The 21,745-nt window shown below is 41.6% G+C and overlaps 1 protein-coding gene across 2 annotated transcripts in view; it reads right to left on the bottom strand.

Moving 5' to 3' along the window:
• Positions 1 to 21,745, bottom strand: part of METTL22 (methyltransferase 22, Kin17 lysine) — a 201,000-nt gene that overhangs the window by 136,800 nt on the left and 42,455 nt on the right. For both annotated transcript variants that reach the window (XM_069733992.1, XM_069733993.1), the window contains exon 5: positions 20,904 to 21,048. In XM_069733992.1, coding sequence (XP_069590093.1) covers positions 20,904 to 21,048 — 145 coding nt within the window. The remainder of the gene's footprint in view (positions 1 to 20,903; positions 21,049 to 21,745) is intronic.

Raw genomic sequence — 21,745 nt, 5'->3', positions numbered from 1 at the left:
ACACTGCAAGGGCTCCAAGACAAACCCACAGCGCCTAGCATACTCCAAGTCCATCAAATTCAGGGCAGCGCCTGAATCCACAAATGCCATGACAGAATACGATGACTAAGAGCAGATCAAAGTAACGGACAAAAGAAATTTCGACTGTACCGTACCAATGGTGGCAGACCTAGCGAACCGCTTAGTGCGCTTAGGACAATCGGAGATAGCATGAGTGGAATCACCACAGTAGAAACACAGCCCATTCTGACGTCTGTGTTCTTGCCTTTCAGCTCTGGTCAAAGTCCTATCGCACTGCATAGGCTCAGGTTCATGCTCAGATAATACCGCCAAATGGTGCACAGATTTACGCTCGCGCAAGCGTCGACCGATCTGAATGGCCAAAGACATAGACTCATTCAGACCAGAAGGCATAGGAAATCCCACCATGACATCCTTAAGGGCTTCAGAGAGACCCTTTCTGAAAATAGCTGCCAGTGCACATTCATTCCATTGAGTGAGCACGGACCACTTTCTAAACTTCTGACAATAAATCTCTATCTCATCCTGACCCTGACACAGAGCCAGCAAATTTTTCTCTGCCTGATCCACTGAATTGGGTTCGTCGTACAGCAATCCGAGCGCCAGAAAAAACGCATCAATATTACATAATGCAGGATCTCCTGGCGCAAGGGAAAATGCCCAGTCTTGAGGGTCGCCACATAATAAAGAAATAATGATCTTAACTTGTTGAACTGGGTCACCAGAGGAGCGGGGTTTCAGAGCCAGAAATAGTTTACAATTATTTTTAAAATTCAAAAACTTTGCTCTATCGCCAGAAAATAACTCAGGAATAGGAATCTTAGGTTCTAACATAGGATTCTGAACCACTAAATCTTGAATATTCTGTACATTTATAGCGAGATTATCCATCAAAGAGAACAGACCTTGAATGTCCATGTCCACACCCGTGTTCTGAACCACCCTGATGTAAAGGGGAAAAGAAAGACAGAATACAGTGCAAAGAAAAAAAAATGGTCTCAGAACTTCTTTTTTCCCTCTATTGAGAAGCATTAGTACTTTTGGCCTCCAGTACTGTTATGAACAGGTAATTCAGAACCACAATGGACATAGAAGTACAGAGCACACAAAGTGACCTGACAATTACCAAAAACAAAGGCCGAGCTCTGAGACATGGGAACTCTGCTGACCGCAATCCCTAATCCTAACACACCACACTAGAGGTAGCCGTGGATTGCGCCTAACGCTCCCTATGCAACTCGGCACAGCCTGAGAAACTAACTAGCCCTGAAGATAGAAAAATAAGCCTACCTTGCCTCAGAGAAATTCCCCAAAGGAAAAGGCAGCCCCCCACATATAATGACTGTGAGTAAGATGAAAATACAAACACCGAGATGAAATAGATTTAGCAAAGTGAGGCCCGACTTACTGAATAGACTGAGGATAGGAAAGATAGCTTTGCGGTCAACACAAAAACCTACAAACAACCACGCAGAGGAGCAAAAAGACCCTCCGCACCGACTAACGGTACGGAGGTGCTCCCTCTGCGTCTCAGAGCTTCCAGCAAGCAAGGAAAACCAATATAGCAAGCTGGACATAAAAAAATAGCAAACAAAAAATAACACAAGCAAAACTTAGCTTATGCAGGATAGACAGGCCACAGGAACGATCCAGGAGGAAGCAAGACCAATACTAGAACATTGACTGGAGGCCAGGATCAAAGCACCAGGTGGAGTTAAATAGAGCAGCACCTAACGACTTAACCTCATCACCTGAGGAAGGAAACTCAGAAGTCGCAGTACCACTCTCGACCACAGGAGGGAGCTTGGCCACAGAATTCACAACACATCTGGTAGAGAAAAGCACTTGGACTACATTGAACTGCCAGAGGCTCTTCAGCTATCAATGACCAGGGAAACTTCAGACCTTTGTCCTTGATAAGTGGTGGGCAGTTGCCCTCCGAGCACACATTTCTATCCTGAGAATAAGCCACCAATGCTTTATCCTCAGTAGTCCCATCAGCAGACACCAATGACCAGAGGTAAACTGTATACCTCTGATCACAGCTGATGGCTCACGCTGTTTTTTGACAGCATGGTAACCGCGGCTGTCTGGCCGGCGGTGATGATTTTACTGCCGATCAGAAGCAGTGTTTGTCGAGCTGTCATGCAAATGACAGGATGGCAAAAATTGGATGATCAGGCCCCTCATTCAAGTGAATGGGCTCTGGATTCGGGTACTGTTGTGGTACCCTAAATCAGAACTTTCTGTAATGGTTTTGGCCAAACCCACCGGGCCTGAACATCTAGGTGTCCGCCCATCTTTATGGAACAGGTCACAGTATAAATAAAAAAAACAAACAAAAAATAAATAAATAAATACAAAACAATAAATGACCTCTCATTCATTTTCCAAAAGGCGGCAATAATGCAAAAAAAAATGTATAGGTATTCAGTGTTTCTGGAACCACAGTAGTCTGACCTGACTAAAAAATATTTATTCCATTAGTAAACACAGTAAAGAAAAGAAAAAAATCCACAGTTGACACTTCCAGGCATCACCCCTAACCCATTTATTGCAATGAAATCATTAAAATGTACCCTGATAGGGTAATCAATAAAAACAGCTTGCCACACAAAAAATAAGCCCTCACTCAAATCCATCTCCCCATTTTGACTTTTTTTTTCCATTTTTTCAGTACAATATGTGTAAAAGTAAATGAAGTCATTCAAAACTCCAATTTATCGTATCTGTCAAAAAACAAGTCTTATGTTGGAGGAAAAAACAAAACAAAAACACTCTACAGGTAATTGTAATCCAAGTCCAATCCATATTATCATTCCTGTTTGTTTGTTTTTTATTTTGGAAGTTTTTGAAAAACAACTTACCGTATACTAAAAATTTTGCAAATTTTGCCATGTTCACAGACGTTCCTGCAGTTCTGCCAAAAGTGGGTGAAACAAGGCGTGGTGGCACACAGCCATGGAATTTATTAAAAGCTATGCCATTCTCGCTGACAAGAGATATATTTATGGAGAGGCATACATCAATGAGAACATGTACCAAATTCATTAAGTGACGTGCGCCTCAATCAATTCAGTGCATCCTACCTCAAAAACACCCATTCATGAAGATTGGCATGTACAACACCAGTCTAATGAACCTAACCCCCCATGCTGAAAGGCCTGGTAAAAAAAAATGAGGCCCCGATTCATTAAGACTGGTGTTTTGTATGCCGATCTTAATGATGGGCTTGATGGAATAACAATGTTAGGGCTAGCGGAAAGCACCAAATAATTAGAGAGAAGGTATGAGGTGCGTTCGCAGCCTGGGGTCCACCGTGCAGAGATGGAACCTGCTGCTGAGTAATGACGGACTATATGGCGGCACAATGTGTATACACACACACGGGTTAGCTTCACCCGGTATGAAGGAAGCGAACCCTGTTGCGTTACAGGGCCGCGGTACCGCACAAAGAGCGCAAGCAAAGAGTTACAGAACTCTATCCCAAGACACAGGGAAAGAGTTCCTCTAGACCTCTTGCGCTCGACATTGCTACTGGGGTGTCAGAGTTTAACAGAAATAATAATTTAATGCACAAGAGTGCGTGCAGTGCCGCTCTGGTGGACGCCACTAACCACCCAGACTTGGGTCAGGAAAGTGCTCTAATAGAGCATGGCGCCGCACTGGCGGTCACAGCAATAAGACGCTGTATCATGTGTTAAGTGCAGAGTGCACTGTCGGGCGCTAGATAGCAATCATCCACCATTCGCGAGCAGTCAACAACACTAGGAAGGGGGATGATTAATGAGCGGCTTTCACACATTTGTTTTCAAGTATACACTAGCGCATGGCCGAGCGGCCATGCAAACCTTTTATAGCAGCAGTGCTATGGGACCTTCCAGATGGTCCAATAGGAGCCACAACAGGACCTGAGCATGTGACCCCCGACCTCCAATGGGAGGTCGTCCCGTGGGCATGCTCAGTATAGGAAAAGCAGGACTTAGTCCCAGAAAGACCTGCTCGCTGCTGATCAGTGCTGGCTACAAAGGCAGAGCCTGGAAGATCAGCAGTAACCAGTCGCACAGTATTAGCTTGAGCCAGACGCTGGGACCGACGTCTCCGCTGAGCAGGCTCCACTGCAGCTGGAGAAGAATGGGAGACCGCAGCGGAGATGGTTCAAGATTCCCCCTGTGCAGAGGCGGGAAATCGACACCTAACACATGTGCCTTAAACATTAAGAGGCAGAAACCAATTAATACATCAGGCTAATTTTATAAGTGGTGTCCGCCTCACAAGAAACGTTACTTCAGTTGTATACTGGAGCCGAAATGAACAAAGAAGGCGGCCCCTGTGCAAGAACAATATAGGGGCCCTTTGCTGTCAAATAGTTCATTATTATGGACACCTGCTTTGGAGGTAGAAGAGGGGCCCCTGTGCACCAATGGTATGAACGTCCGTCCTGGGACTGGAGTAACATTTTTCGAATAAAAAAATGCAAGGACTTTTAAAGCGGATATCCTGGACTTTATATAAAACAAAAAAATGTGCCTAAGCACTAACGGGCAGGCAGTTGCTACCTTCCTGCATGTTGTGCGGACGCCGTTCTCCACCGCCATGGAGTGCTAAAAGACCACACCTGTCGGCGATTCAGCTGCCTCTGCTGACGTCACGTCGACAGAGCAACGTCTTCTTTTCCGCTCCAATCTGTTGACGGAATCGGACTGCCAAAGTCACTGATTGGCAGCCGGATCCCCGCTGCCTAACTGGAACAGTCGGCTATCGATTAGTTGTTTTTTTTTTTTAATTTCTTTTTACAAAGTCTTGGATAACCCCTTTGATGAATCTGTCGTCATACGGGCGCTGATGCTCCCAGTCTTGGTGCCTCCTCAAATCTGCCTATTTTCTTGTGAAAACTTAACAAAATTACAAAATTGTTAAGCAACTTCGTGTTGGGTAAAAAAATGGGCGACATTTGAGGGGGTTTTATTCCAGAACTCTGGTTTAAACATTGTAATAAATCAGGGCCTAAGGCTGTGTGCACACGATGCGGATTCGCAGCGGATTTTTCCGCGCAGAAACGCTGCAGATCCGCACTGTAATTTACAGTACAATGTAAATCAATAGGGGAAAAAAAATCTGTGAAGAAGGTGCGGAAAAATCTACGCGGAAACGCTGCGGATTTAAAAGAAGTGCATGTCACTTCTTTTGTGCAGATCTGCAACGTTTCTACACCCTTCCATGATAGAAATCCGCAGTGGTAAAAACCGCACAAAATCCGCATCAATTCCGCATAAAATTCGCACAAAATCCACAGCAATCTGCCCCTGTGGTTTCTGCGAGGAGATGAAGATTTTGTGCAGAAAATTCTGCACCCCAATCCGCAACGTGTGCACATAGCCTTAGTTTACAGGAATACAAATGTGCTATTTTACGTGAACAAAGCATGAATTTATAAAATGTGAAGACACAAAAGAGAATAGTAAAACCAAAAACACTCAGTTTGAAAAAATGTTGCAGTAATCCGCAAGTGCTAGTAAAAGATGTAAAAAACAGGGTATTTGGTTGATACGTTTTTTTTGCAAAAAATGTATACTAAGCTGCTCTACCAATCTTCACGGTATACCCTTATCAGAGCAGTCCTAACTAATGTATGCAATCCCTATCTGATGTATTTAAAAACCTGATCATCTGTATATAACCTGTGTGAACAGGGTTCAGAGAGGAAAAATCCATGTGTGCATACAGGGTAGAACAGCTTTTGTGCAGATAGCCCAAGAGGAGTGGTGGAACTCCCCAGTCTTGTAGACACAAGAGAACAATTATGGAAACAGGAACACATGGGCTACTTGCACAGTGAACAAGTCTGTATGATCATGTTCACACACCACCAAGAAACCTGGTGCAATCCCTTAGTTAGGACTGCTCTGATAAGGGTATACCGTGAAGATTAGTAGAGCAGCTTAGTATACATTTTTTGCAAAAAACGTATCAACCAAATACCCTGTTTTTTACATCTTTTACTAGCACTTGCGGATTACTGCAACATTTTTTCAAACTGAGTGTTTTTGGTTTTACTATTCTCTTTTGTGTCTTCAGGTTTCTTGGTGGTGTGTGAACATGATCATACAGACTTGTTCACTGTGCAAGTAGCCCATGTGTTCCTGTTTCCATAATTGTTCTCTTGTGCCTACAAGACTGGGGAGTTCCACCACTCCTCTTGGGCTATCTGCACAAAAGCTGTTCTACCCTGTATGCACACATGGATTTTTCCTCTCTGAACCCTGTTCACACAGGTTATATACAGATGATCAGGTTTTTAAATACATCAGATAGGGATTGCATACATTAGTTAGGACTGCTCTGATAAGGGTATACCGTGAAGATTGGTAGAGCAGCTTAGTATACATTTTTTGCAAAAAACGTATCAACCAAATACCCTGTTTTTTACATCTTTTACTAGCACTTGCGGATTACTGCAACATTTTTTCAAACTGAGTGTTTTTGGTTTTACTATTCTCTTTTGTGTCTTCAGGTTTCTTGGTGGTGTGTGAACATGATCATACAGACTTGTTCACTGTGCAAGTAGCCCATGTGTTCCTGTTTCCATAATTGTTCTCTTGTGCCTACAAGACTGGGGAGTTCCACCACTCCTCTTGGGCTATCTGCACAAAAGCTGTTCTACCCTGTATGCACACATGGATTTTTCCTCTCTGAACCCTGTTCACACAGGTTATATACAGATGATCAGGTTTTTAAATACATCAGATAGGGATTGCATACATTAGTTAGGACTGCTCTGATAAGGGTATACCGTGAAGATTGGTAGAGCAGCTTAGTATACATTTTTTGCAAAAAACGTATCAACCAAATACCCTGTTTTTTACATCTTTTACTAGCACTTGCGGATTACTGCAACATTTTTTCAAACTGAGTGTTTTTGGTTTTACTATTCTCTTTTGTGTCTTCAGGTTTCTTGGTGGTGTGTGAACATGATCATACAGACTTGTTCACTGTGCAAGTAGCCCATGTGTTCCTGTTTCCATAATTTATAAAATGTGCTGGATTATCAATGACTGTGCCTGCATGTGTAAACTCCCACGGTGTGATTCTGCTTGGATCCATTACTGATGTTATTTTTATGCCCAGTTTTACACTATTATACTACTTCAATGGAACATTACACAACTACAACTTTCAGCTCATTTGAGCGTTTAGGCAATCAAATGTGGATTGTTCTTCCTACAGAGAACAATGCTAGAAGCCGATACTGTAACCAACTCCGCTACACTGAGACTTCTCAGCCATTATTTAGTTTACCCTGCTTCGTGTACGGTATTAACTCAAAAGAACAAGCCAATCTAAATGCTAATGCACAAGATTAAAGCAGACACTTCAACTAACAAAAAACTGCTGTAACTGAATGCAAACGTAAAATAAAATAGAACAGAGAACGTCAGTTTGTCACTTTCTTGATAACTGGATTAGAAAGAATTTCTGATGTCTTTAGACTTATTAGGGTTATAAAGTGATGGTGCAGCCATCTCAGACAGCTCACTCATACACAGGAGCACCTGCTCTATGAGAAAGAGCTGCTGCCAGACATGTCTAGCAGCAGCTTATTTCAGGAACTACAGTAGTAACGGATCGGCAGGGAAATCAGACACGCTGGATCGTTAACTCCAGGTCAACCAATTGTTTGGTAATCCAAAACACATCAGAAGGTTAGCCAAATGCAGACAGAATATACGTATAAAAAATAAAAAAAAGAGAAAAATCATTGCATCACGCATTGCTCTCTTCCTTAATTTGGATGAGACTCGCCTGTTTAGATCTCTGGGCGTACATAAGAAAAAAAAAAAGACGAATCCCATATGGATCAACTGTGTGGCAATCAGCTTTATTACCAGAGGAAACTAATTGGTGTTGATTCAGAGAATGTTTGTGCATGACACATTATACTTTTGGTTATTGAAAAATTTAGACTGATGTAATTTGTGTTTTATTTAAGAAAATTTCAGAAATTTGGCAAAAATTTTTTAAAAGGTCTCAATTTTCAAACTGAATTTTTGTGTCTTGGTAAAATATATTTATTGACCATTTTGTGTAGTTTGACTACCATTTACAATATCAAGATAAAAAACAATAGAAAGTGTAGAAAGGTAGCTGGAAGGTGTTACTATTACTTACCGTATATTGATATCTGTATGTCCAGCATAGTATCAAAAACAACTACTGAATGGCACATCACCAAAACGCTGCTTCTTATAAACCCCAAACAGACTAGATATGATTATATATATATATATATATATATATATATATATATATATATATATATATATATATATATATATATATATATATATATATATATAGCTAACATATTCCACAGCGCGTTACAGTTCAACAGTTCATACACAAGTCATAAGTTACAAAGTTAAAGATAATTCAATAATTAAAACAAAGATAATGACGACCCTGCTCTAAGTGGAGGGGAAGACACAGAGTACAGGTGCTTCTTTACAATGATAGTCCAGCCATCTTCAGGGAATGGGGGATAGATAAAGGCTGCATGAGCTAGTCAGCAGCCAATATTTGTGGTGCTTTCGGGTGCGGTGGAGTTTGATGGAGAATTATGTTCAGAAAAATAGTGAATAGGCTATATGTAAAAGGACTTTGATTAGGGAACGTGATAGGCCACCCTAAATAGATGTGTGTGTAGGGAGCGTATAATCTGTGTAAGTTGTGGTTAGTCCTGATTTCTTGGGGTAGAGAACTCCAGAGGATTGATGCAACTCGGGAGAAGTCTTGGAGCCGGGAATAGGAAGTATGGTTAGTGCAGATGTTAGTGGAAAGCCGCTTGCATAGCATAATAAGCGGGTAGGCGAATAATCAGAAAATGAGGGAGTGACGCACTGTGGAGAGCTTTGTGGGTGAGAAGGGGCAGTATAAATAGGATCTTATAATGAACTAGACGGTGGCCCGATTCTAACGCATCGGGTGTTCTAGAATATATATGTATGTATGTATGTATGTATGTATGTATGTATGTATGTATGTATGTATGTATGTATGTATATAGCAGCCACATAGTATATAGCACAGGCCACGACATATTCTAGAATACCCGATGCGTTAATACAGGCCACGCAGTACATAACAGTGGCCACGCAGTATATAACACAGCCCAAAGAGTATATAACATTGCCCACGTAGTATATAACATTGCCCACGTAGTATATAGCAGCCACGCAGTATATAACACAGCCCATGTAGTATATAACAGCCCAAACAGTATATAACACAGCCCACACAGTATATAACACTGCCCACGTAGTATATAGCAGCCATGTAGTATAGAACACAGCGCACGCAGTATATAACACAGCCCACGTAGTATATAACACTGCCCACGTAGTATATAGCAGCCATGTAGTATAGAACACAGCGCACGCAGTATATAACACAGCCCACGCAGTATATAACACTGCCCATAGTATATAGCAGCCATGTAGTATAGAACACAGCCCACACAGTATATAACACAGCCCACATAGTATATAACACTGCCCACGTAGTATATAGCAGCCATGTAGTATAGAACACAGCCCATGCAGTATATAACAACGCCCACATAGTATATAACACTGCTCACATAGTATACAGGAATCATGTAGTATATAACGCATCCCACGTAGTATATAACACAGCCCACGTAGTATATAGCAGTCATGTAGTATATAACGCAGCCCACACAGTATATAACACAGCCCACATAGTATATAACACTGCCCACATAGTATATAACGCAGCCCACGTAGTATATAACGCAGCCCACGTAGTATATAACGCAGCCCACGTAGTATATAACGCACTCCATGCAGTATATAACACAGCCCACGTAGTATTTAGCAGTGTTGGCACCGTATCCTTGCTAAAAAAAAATAAGTAAAATAAAAAAAATAGTTATATACTCACCCTCCGGCATCCAGCGAAGCTCTGTCGATGCGCGCGCGGCTGCCGCCAGCTTCCGTTCCCAGGATGCATTGTGAAATTACCCAGATGACGTAGCGGTCTCGCGAGACCGCTAAGTCTTCTGGGTAATTTCACAATGCATCTCTGGGAACGGAAGCTGGCGGCAGCCGCACGCGCCTCGGCGGACGACGGAAGGTGAGAATAGCAGGTTTTATGTTTTTTATTATTTTTAACATTAGATCTTTTTACTATTGATGCTGCATAGGCAGCATCAATAGTAAAAAGTTGGTCACACAGGGTTAATAGCAGCGTTAACGGAGTGCATTATCCGCGGCATAACGTGGTCCGTTAACGCTGTTATTAACCCTGTGTGAGCGCTGACTGGAGGGGAGTGTGGAGCGGGCGACGGACACTGACTGGACGGGAGTAGGGAGGGACTAATTCTCGGCCGGGCTGTGCCCGTCGATGATTGGTCACGGCAGCCAGGACAGGCAGCTGGCGAGACCAATCAGCAACGCGGGATTTCCGTGACTGAAGTTGCAGATAGACAGACAGAAGGACAGACAGAAAGATGGAAGTACCCCTTAGACAATGATATAGTAGATGGGCAGTCAGTGCAATGACTGGCACAGAGCGGAGGCATCCGAGTACCAATTAGCCAGATAGAAGACCCTGGCTGCTGCATTAAGGATGGACTAGAGAGGGGAAAGTCGAGTGAGGGGGGAGGCAAATTAATAGATTATTACTGTAGTCAAGTCAGGAGTGAATCAAGGCAACAGTGAAGGTTTTTGTGGTTTCCATGATGAGAAAAGGGTGGATTATAAAGATGCTCTTTAGAAGCAAGCGACAAGACTGGGAAAGAAATTGAACATAGGAGGTGGAGGAAAGATTGGTGTCAAACATAACACCCAAACAGGGAGCCTGCTGCCCAGGCGTTATTGTGGTGCCACACACGGAGAGGGAGAGGTCAGCTTTAGGGAGGTTAGTAGACGGCAGGAGTAGAAGAAGTTCAGTTTTGGAAAGGTGAGGTTTCAGATAGAGAGCGGACATGATGTTGGAAATACGGACAGTCAGTCACTGGTGTTCTGTAGTACAGCGGGGCTAAGGTCAGAAGGTGAAGTGTATAGTTGTGTGTCATCAGCATAAAGATGGTACTGAAAGCCAAATCTGCTGATGGTCTGTCCAATTGGAGTCTTATATAAAGAGAAGAGAAGGGGGCCAAGAACTGAGCCCCCAGTGACCCCAAAAGTGAGAGGAAGAGGAGATGAAGTGGAGCCAGAGAACAGAACACTGAAGGAGCGGTCAGAAAGATAAGAAGAGAACCAGAAGAGAGCAGGAGAAACCAGGACAGCAGGATCCTTTATGCCTATTGATCTGAGCATAGAGAGTAGGAGGTGGTGGTCAACAGTGTTGAAAGCGGATAATAAAAATCTACAGATTACTAACTCACTTGTGGTACAGAATCTCAATTCATTATTCTAGTAAGGTACTGTAGCCATCCAAGTCAATTGAGCCCCCAATTGTTTGATAGTGGGAAGATTCTGCAAACAACGTAGAATAAAGCGAGGATAGCTCTTGACGTTGGAAAAAACAAACAAAAACAGTGCTCTGACTGGTAGCTCGGCTGTCTAGTAACGTGAGATTGACACAGTCGTCAGCATGTGACAACTCAGTGGACCCTGAAGGACTATTATTGCTCCTATGCATTTAGGAAATGCTCGGCTATCCTGGTCAAGTAACGTTGATGTCCAGCAGGATCTTCCCTGCGTGCCTATTCTTGCGCATGCACGAAACTACCAATAACTTCAATTCACTGTATGTTTAATACTTGTGTCCTAAATTTATGTCACCTTATGCCTTTCAATAAAAAGGGATGTCAGGGTGTGATCTAGGAGTCCTTTTTTGACATTGCTGAAATGTTCCCCACATGGTACTTTCCACTTACACAAATGAAACAGTAGATCCCACCATTAGGATCAACCCTTCTAAGTCGCATATATGGGCATGTAGGTGATGGAAAGCGGAATAAAATGGCACCTTGATTCTGCAATCTGATGTGTTATGCCAGAGAAATCCACATTGTTTTTCTTTTATATGTAAATAAGCTGTTAAGGTCTCTGGGTGGGCTATAGATCTCCCTGAGAAACTGGCCGCAGCACTTATTGTAAATGAAAGGAGTTACCAGTGTGAGACAAGCTCTGGAGGCAGATCCCTAGGGAGATTATGTCCGGCCCCGTAGATATTAAAAGCTCATTTACACATTAATAAAAAAAAGTGGATTTCTTGGGAATCAGACATCAGATCGCAAATATCAAGACATATTATTCAACTTTCTAAGATCCGCATGCCCATAAAGACAGCTTACAATGGTTGAGCCTACTGACGGGCTGAAATCGTTAAAGAGGTTTTCCCAAGAACTGTTCGACAGTCATGATAAATGTAGGGATTGCCTGTTTGTTATTATTAAAAATACTGAAATTACTATAATTTGACATAATTCTAGTAATCACACTACCATTACCGACATAAAGAAATAATATATTTGTTATAAATTATTTTATTCACTTACATAGCGCCATTAATTTCACAGCGGTGTACAGACACCTTTTCAACCTCCCTAAGAAATAAACATAATACTAAAGCCAAAAGGGTGAAACAATAGCAAAACTTCACATGTTAAAGCCCAATTTTAAATCCCTTTTATTTATTCTCTGATCTGACCAAGTGGATACACAGAGGCTGGCTGAGCCATTCTGCGAAAACCCTGGGGAAATGCATTAGGAAACAAGTGGAAAGAAAGTCAACCAAAACCCATTAGCACGCCATCCAAAATGTTTTTTCCTTTCCGTTTTAGTGAATATAGAAGCATAATGACACTTTCTGTAGCAGTTTTTTCAACTTCTATACTTTTTTGTCTATATGAGCAGTTCTAAATTGATTAAATGGTTACCGATAATGAAAAGATCGCACAGGGGCTTCATATTACTATTATTTCTTGGACTAAACCTTCATGGCTGCTGATTGAAATAAAACTGCAGTCAATGTGAATGCAGAGAATAAAACCATCTTAGCAGTAAAAAAAAAATCTGCTGAGAATAATACTATTCTCTGAGGAAAAACAAAATTGCTGGATATCACAGGTTTAAAGAGCAGGTATAGTTTTTTTGAGGGTTTGAATTAGTTCATATAAAAAACATGCCTAGAACTGTGAACATTTGATTTTCCTTTTATTGTAAAGCAAACAACAAATAGGACAAAAGAACTGAAAACTTTAGTGAGCATAACTATTGTTTTGTCCGTCTGAAGCAGCTCCTTCAGGTTAGATAATTCCCTCTGATGAACAGCAATCTTCAAGTCTGACCACAGACTATCAACAGGAATAAGGTCTGGGCTTTGACTCATCTTGTTGGAAGGTGAACCTCCGTCCCAGTCTCAAATCACTGAACGACTGAAACAGGTTTTCCCTCAAGAATATCCCTGTATTTCGCACCATCCATCTTTCCCTTGACTATGACCATTTTCCCTGTCCTTGATGCCAAAAAACATCCCCACAGCATTATGCTACCACCACCATGTTTTACTGTGAGAATGGAGTTTTGGGGGGTGAAGAGCTGTGTAGCAAATTCAAAAGGAGCTATTTAACTTTTTTCTGCCCACTCTTCCATAAAGGCTGCCTCTAAGGAGTGTATGGCTTATTGTGGTCGTAGGGACAGATACTACAGTCTCTGCTTAGAAACTCTGCAGCTCCTTCAGGGTTGCCTTTGGTCTCTGTGCTGCCTGTCATCTTAATGCCATCCTTGCCTGGGCTTAGAGTTTTGGTTGGTTGCCCTCTCTTGGCAAGAAAAAGGCTCACAGCCTTAAGCCGAAACATCACCATTTTAGGCTGTTAAATAACCTCTTTTTTAACCTTTAACTGTTGTGCTGACCCCAGTAGATAGATTAGATAGATAGATATAGATAGATATATTTGCTATATACATACATACATACATATTCTAGAATACCCGATGTGTTAGAATCGGGCCACCATCCAGTATGTGTATATATATATATATATATATATATATATATATATATATATATATATGTATGTATATATATATATATATATATATATATATATATATATATATATAAACTAAGAGCTAGTCTTAGCTCACTGGTGGATTGTAAGAGGGTCCCTTACACAGTTCTTGTGGAGGCCCTCTGTGTGAGTCTGCCCCTGATCAGTATATATGTATGTTATAAGTGCAGTAGGCGTTATGCGTTCGCGTCGCTTTATTAGGTTTTTATCAAATCTACTGCAGAAAAAAAAAATTGCATTTTTGTTTCATTTTTATATACTTCCCATCTACAGTACTATGCTCATTACCATAATAGTTCTGCAGATTTATCAGGGGCTGCCATATATACTATTGTGTTTTAAAGGGAACTTGTCACTAGGTTTATCATATCCCATCTGAGAGCAGCATGATCTGGGGCAGAGTCCCTGATTCCAGGAATGTGCCAATGACTGGGTTGCTTGCCGTAGTTTTGATAAAATCAGTTTCATCTGCTGCAGATCTACCATTTCTCTGAATGCGGAGATCTGTTTAACCCCACCCACACCACTGATTGGCAGATGTGTATACTGGGCATAGGTAGAAAACTGCCAATCAGTGGTGGGGGGCGGGGTTATACAAAGCTCATGAATATGGAGGACAGTATGGGGCAGGTATACTAGTCATCTAGTAATAAGTGCCTGCAGTAAAACAAAAAAAACACTGATTTTTATCAAAACTAGAGTAAGCAGTCCAGTAAGTGAAAAATCACTGGAATCTGGGTCTTTGTATTATGCTGCTTACAAATAAGATATCAAAAGCCTGGTGACAGATTTTCGTAAAAAAAAAAAAACGTGAGATGTGGAAATGTACGATTTGGTTTTTAAAGATCAGTGTATTTTTCTTCCACATTTTTCATAAACGTTGCAGTTTTTCACACCTTTTAGAACTAAAGAATGCTGCTTGCATTCTTCCAATTAGCACCACATCTATATCACATCAAAGATCTGGCCAGCACACACATGGAAATAAGCAATTTATATACTTGATTACACGGTTGCGGCCAGAAAGGTCAATGTATTCGTACTGGTAGGAAAATGCATCCCGTACCATATTTCGCTTGACACTAAAAGCCATTCTTGATTTCCCTTGAAATCATTTTTTTAATAGCAGAGAGCCATGTTAAACGGAGCCGCACGCTGATTAAAAAGTGACTTCAGAGTAGTCGGTCAGATAACGCAATGTGAACCAAATCTGCAGCAACAAGTAAAGGTCACACAAGAGGCACAAATGTTATCTGTCATTCTCGGGAAGTCTCCGGCTCTTCATGGCAAGGATTTTCTGAGCAGCTCCACCGAGACGTTGTAACAAGAAGTGTTCTAAATAACGAAGAAACATGGAGAGGGAACAGAGGACAAACCTTGACTTCTATTTCACTGGATTCCGTGTATCTGTGTATTTTATTGAATGGGCCCCAGCTGCTCATACCTGTACGGACAATTGAGTTTTATACCATGGAGTGGTCATAATACGTAGGAAAATGGGGATATAAAATGTTGCTTTGTGAATATGCGGCTTGGCAGAAGTAACACGTATCATTAGTTGTTGCTATAGCCGCCCGGTCGCTTTTAGTTTAGTTCAAGGCTATGTTCACATGTTGCGCCTTTTGTTTCCCTGCAAGTAAAACCTGCTTGAAGCTGCTACAAAAAAACAAAAAAAATTTGCTGCATTTTTTTTTATATCTTGTTGTCTTTTTGTTGTCTCTTGTGCATGCTGATAAGAAGTTTATTGCCCCCCCCCAAATAAAAAAATCATAATGCAACTTAATTAACCCCTTAATGACCGCCAATACGTCTTTTAGCTGACCTGAGATATAAGAGAATAGCCTCCCCATACAGGTAACAATCCAGCATCTGTCAGCTGTACACTATGGCTGACAACTTGCTGCATCAGCCACGATCAGTGTTTGCACCGTCCATATCTGTTTAACCCCTTAGATGCTGCTGTCAATAGTGACTACATCATTATAAATGGTTAACAGAGTGTGGGGGCTTCCTCTTTATCCTAATTGGTGGTCTCAGATCATGATTTTGTGGTCCTGATGTTTGCGATGGCAATTCATGACCAAATAGCGGCCTCAGTCTGCCGGCTGTTGTAACCTGTTCAGAAGTTACCGACATTTAGGTGGTAAAAATACACATTTTCATTTCTGTCATGTCACTTTGCATTAATTCCTGAAAAGCACCTGAAGGGTTAATAAACTACCCGACTGCAGTTTTCAATATGTCAGGGGGTGCGGTTTTTAAAATGGTATCCCAATATATGGGACCCCTAAAGGAACTTCAAACCTGGATAGCTCCTTACAAAAATAAATTTTGTAAATTTCCTTGAAAAAAAAATGAAAAAAAATTGCTGCTACATTTTAAACCTCCTAAAATGGTAACAAAACAAAATAACATTTTACAAATGATGCTGATGTAAAGCCGACATGTGGGAAATGTTATTTATTAATGTTTTGCTATGGTATGACTATCTGAATTAAAGAGATAATCATTCAAAGTTAGAAAATTGCTGATTTTTTAACATTTTTCTCAAATGTCTGATTTTTTTTTTTATAAACACAAAACATAATCGACCTAAATTTACCATTATCATAAATTCTAATAATGAGTCACGATAAAACAATGTCAAAATCACTGGGATTTGTTGAAGCGTTCCAGAGTTATTACCACAAAGTGACACTGGTCAGATTTTAAAAAATTGGCTCCGTCACTAAGGGGTTAAGGTATTTGCACCAAAAACGCAGCAAAACCTAATACCAGCATTTTTTTGCACTTACACATGGTTTCCTGTAAGGGAAAAAAACTCTGCAAAAATGCTGAAAGTAGTGACGGTTCTCCAAATGAGTCAGGAAAACAAAACCAATGTGTGAGCATGAGATTTCTGAAATCTCATAGACTTTGCTGGGATTGTAAACAACAGATTAAAAGTTGCATTAAAAAACTGCAGCAAAAACGCCACATGTGAACATGCTCTAAGCCGACTAGTAATAAGAGTACATAGACGTAATAGTCAGTCTTGGGAAATTTGCAAGAAAGTTTAAAAAACAATGTGTTTTGTGTAAGAGCGGCCAAGAAAGCATCCAGCGGACGTCTGAGCCTGGCGCTTCTGGTCTCTCTTCACCCGCTCACTTATGGCTCTGTGCATACAGCAGGCACATAGGCGCTCCTCCTGGACGACGAGGATAGGAAGGGGGAGTGCTGGATTCCTAAATATGGAAGACTCACAACCAAGAATACGCTCTACATTATTGCCAATGGATTTTATATTTTATACACATTATTTCTCAAAGAGCCCAAGCGACTTATTACACTTTGCTAGACTTAAAAGTAAGCGTCTCATCTTCACACATGGCTAAGTTGGATAGGGCTTGAAAAAAATGTTATAAAAAATTTACCATAATTATTTAGCGGCCTTTGGCTCAATCTCGAGCCATGGCGACTTGATGGATGAATGCTTTGTAGGAACATTGATCTTGTGCAAGCCTAGATCCACCAGGGTCTTCTCCACCGTTATCTTGAATCTTGATAGTATCGGAATCAGTCACTAGATTTTTGCCACCTAATCGGAGAGCTGTATAATGTAGAGACAGAGCCCCTGATTCCAGTGATTTGTCACTCATTGTGATGCTTGCTGTAGTTTTGATGCAATCGCAGCCTTATCAGCAGGGGATTAATCCCTAGAGGACTAGTAAACCTGCTGCCATGTAGTCCTCTATAGTCATATGCTGTATAACCCCGCCCCCACCACTGGGCGCTCGCCGCCTATGCAGAGTGTACACAGGAATCTGCCAATCAGTGATGTGGGCGGAGTTATACAGAGCTCAGCATTCAGAGAACTGCTAGATCTGCAGAAGATAAAACACGGATTTAATCGAAACTGCTGCAAGCAGGACCGTAAGTGATATATCGCAGGAATCAGGATCTCCGACTCTATACCACATGGTAGCAAAAACCTGGGGAAAGGTTCAATGTAAAAATCCTCTTTGTTCTACAGAACAGAGGATTTTTAATTCAATCGTATAATGATCGTTGCCTAGATTACGGGCCACTTATGCAGTGTATCAACAATGGTCGGTTTCCTAAACAAGGAGCAAAGAGATGGCAAGTGCTGCAGTGATACCGGCTGGACTGCTGGACCCTCCCCAGCTTCAGTACCCCTGTGCTCCTCTGATACTTCGGGTCGGCAGTAGGCAGGCTGCCAATCATCAGGAGCGCGGGACATTGATATCAGATGAGTGAAGGTCTCTCTCTGGGCAACATCTGTTCAACAAGTATACATTGTCTACCAGGCGCAAAATATTTACTCTTCTTCTATCACCATCACTACTGCATACAATTTCCACCATGCTTCTTGGAGATTCTCACTTTTTTTTTTTTTTAAATCCCTGCTTTTCCCCCATTAATCACAGTGTAGTATCTACGCACTGTAGTAAATCACTGTCCTAGACCCACTTTAGAGATGAAACTCTTGAGGAGTCAACAGTTAATCCCGGTACATCACTTTTCTCTACATTAATAGAGGTGAAGCAGTCAGCTGGATAAACCCTCCTAATCCGTCTATATGGGCACCTAGGAAGCTGAATAAAATGATGAGTAGAGAATCTGCTTCTAGAGCTTATCTTAATGAAAGGTGGCATAACTAGTGTGAGACATGTAGATGAAGAGAGCAGACTGTCAGTCATTACATGTCTCACACTGGCAACACTCCCTTTCATTTAAAATGACCCTTGAAGGCAGATTTTCAGGGAGATCTACAGTGGGGCAAAAAAGTATTTAGTCAGTCAGCAATAGTGCAAGTTCCACCACTTAAAAAGATGAGAGGCGTCTGTAATTTACATCATAGGTAGACGTCAACTATGGGAGACAAACTGAGAAAATAAAATCCAGAAAATCACATTGTCTGTTTTTTTAACATTTTATTTGCATATTATGGTGGAAAATAAGTATTTGGTCAGAAACAAAATTTCATCTCAATACTTTGTAATATATCCTTTGTTGGCAATGACAGAGGTCAAACGTTTTCTGTAAGTCTTCACAAGGTTGCCACACACTGTTGTTGGTATGTTGGCCCATTCCTCCATGCAGATCTCCTCTAGAGCAGTGATATTTTTGGCTTTTCGCTTGGCAACACGGACTTTCAACTCCCTCCAAAGGTTTTCTATAGGGTTGAGATCTGGAGACTGGCTAGGCCACTCCAGGACCTTGAAATGCTTCTTACGAACCCACTCCTTCGTTGCCCTGGTGGTGTGCTTTGGATCATTGTCATGTTGAAAGACCCAGCCACATTTCATCTTCAATGCCCTTGCTGATGGAAGGAGGTTTGCACTCATAATCTCACGATACATGGCCCCATTCATTCTTTCATGTACCCGGATCAGTCGTCCTGGCCCCTTTGCAGAGAAACAGCCCCAAAGCATGATGTTTCCACCACCATGCTTTACAGTAGGTATGGTGTTTGATGGATGCAACTCCGTATTCTTTTTCCTCCAAACACGACAAGTTGTGTTTCTACCAAACAGTTCCAGTTTGGTTTCATCAGACCATAGGACATTCTCCCAAAACTCCACTGGATCATCCAAATGCTCTCTAGAAAACTTCAGACGGGCCCGGACATGCACTGGCTTAAGCAGTGGGACACGTCTGGCACTGCAGGATCTGAGTCCATGGTGGCGTAGTGTGTTACTTATGGTAGGCCTTGTTACATTGGTCCCAGCTCTCTGCAGTTCATTCACTAGGTCCCCCCGCGTGGTTCTGGGATTTTTGCTCACCGTTCTTGTGATCATTTTGACCCCACGGGGTGGGATTTTGCATGGAACCCCAGATCGAGGGAGATTATCAGTGGTCTTTTATGTCTTCCATTTTCTAATTATTGCTCCCACTGTTGATTTTTTCACTCCAAGCTGGTTGGCTATTGCAGATTCAGTCTTCCCAGCCTGGTGCAGGGCTACAATTTTGTTTCTGGTGTCCTTTGACAGCTCTTTGGTCTTCACCATAGTGGAGTTTGGAGTCAGACTGTTTGAGGGTGTGCACAGGTGTCTTTTTATACTGATAACAAGTTTAAACAGGTGCCATTACTACAGGTAATGAGTGGAGGAGAGAGGAGACTCTTAAAGAAGAAGTTACAGGTCTGTGAGAGCCAGAAATCTTGATTGTTTGTTTCTGACCAAATACTTATTTTCCACCATAATATGCAAATAAAATGTTAAAAAAACAGACAATATGATTTTCTGGATTTTTTTTTCTCAATTTGTCTCCCATAGATAAGGTCTACCTATGATGTAAATTACAGACGCCTCTCATCTTTTTAAGTGGTGGAACTTGCACTATTGCTGACTGACTAAATACTTTTTTGCCCCACTGTATGTCCGGCCCATAGATCTTAACAGCTTATTTGTATATTAAGAAAAAAGTGAACTACTCTGGAATGAAATATTGGAGCACAGATATCAAAGTATCATCTTATCGAACTTTCTAAGACCTAAATGCCCATATAGACGGCTTAGGAGGCTTGATCCTAAACATTTGGGCCCCAGGGGTTCAATACTGAACGATTTGACCATATTTATAGGTTTGCAAGTGCCATATATGTTCCCTTCTATATGTGGAAGCCATACCTCCCAATGGGTCGCACTCACTGGCTGAATGCTGGCGTTCTTTCAACTTTTAACTGACTAAATCTACAGATAATACCTGACTGGCTTTAAAAAGCGTGATTTAATGATCTACTCAGTAATCAAGTCTACGCGGTATCCCTATCCGTTCTGCATGAGGACCATTCATCTGGAGTGTGACGGCAATGATATAATAAAGAGAGATGCTGTACCTGTGCAGATCACCGTCTTAGCAACCGTTGCCATGATGACACTGGTGAAGCCGGTGCCTGCTCCGAGCTCCAACGCTGTGCACCCCTTGAAGAGATCCTGCTGCCAGAGAATGTAATCAGCAAGAAGAAATGCTCCTCGCCAGATCTAGAGGAAAAAAAAAAAAAATCAAAGTGATTCGTACCTATTTTCCCTACAGTGGCATGGAAAAGTTAGGGCGCCCCTGATCAAATGTACTGTTATTATGAACAGTTAAGCGAGTTGAAGATTAAATAATCTGTAAATGACCTAAAGTTAAAAGATGACACATTTCCTTTGCATTTTGGGCAAAAAAAAAAATTATACAAAGTAAAAAAAATAAATAAAAAAATAATAGGGCCGAAGCAAAAGTTTGGACGCCCCTGGAGATTTGTGTGTGCAGATGAAACTTTGACCAAGGTTTCAGACTTTAAGTAGCCTGTTAGGGTTATGGCTTGTTCATTATCATAATTAGGAAAGGCCAGGTGATGCAAATTTCCTAGCTTTATAAAAACCAAAGCCTCCCGTAACCTTGTGACAAAAAACAGCAGCCACGGGTTCTTCTAAGGGTACCGTCACACTATACGATTTACCTACGATCACGACCAGCGATATGACCTGGCCGTGATCGTAGGTAAATCGTAGTGTGGTCGCTGGGGAGCTGTCACACAGACAGCTCTCCAGCGACCAACGATGCCGAGGTCCCTGGGTAACCAGGGTAAACATCGGGTAACTAAGCGCAGGACCGCGCTTAGTTACCCGATGTTTACCCTGGTTACAAGCGTTAAACTAAAAAAAAAAAAAAACAGCACATACTTACATTCTG

Source organism: Ranitomeya imitator, chromosome 7 (genome assembly GCF_032444005.1).
Source record: "Ranitomeya imitator isolate aRanImi1 chromosome 7, aRanImi1.pri, whole genome shotgun sequence".
NCBI classification, from domain to species: domain Eukaryota; kingdom Metazoa; phylum Chordata; class Amphibia; order Anura; family Dendrobatidae; genus Ranitomeya; species Ranitomeya imitator.
This window is presented reverse-complemented; position numbering and strand designations above follow the sequence as displayed.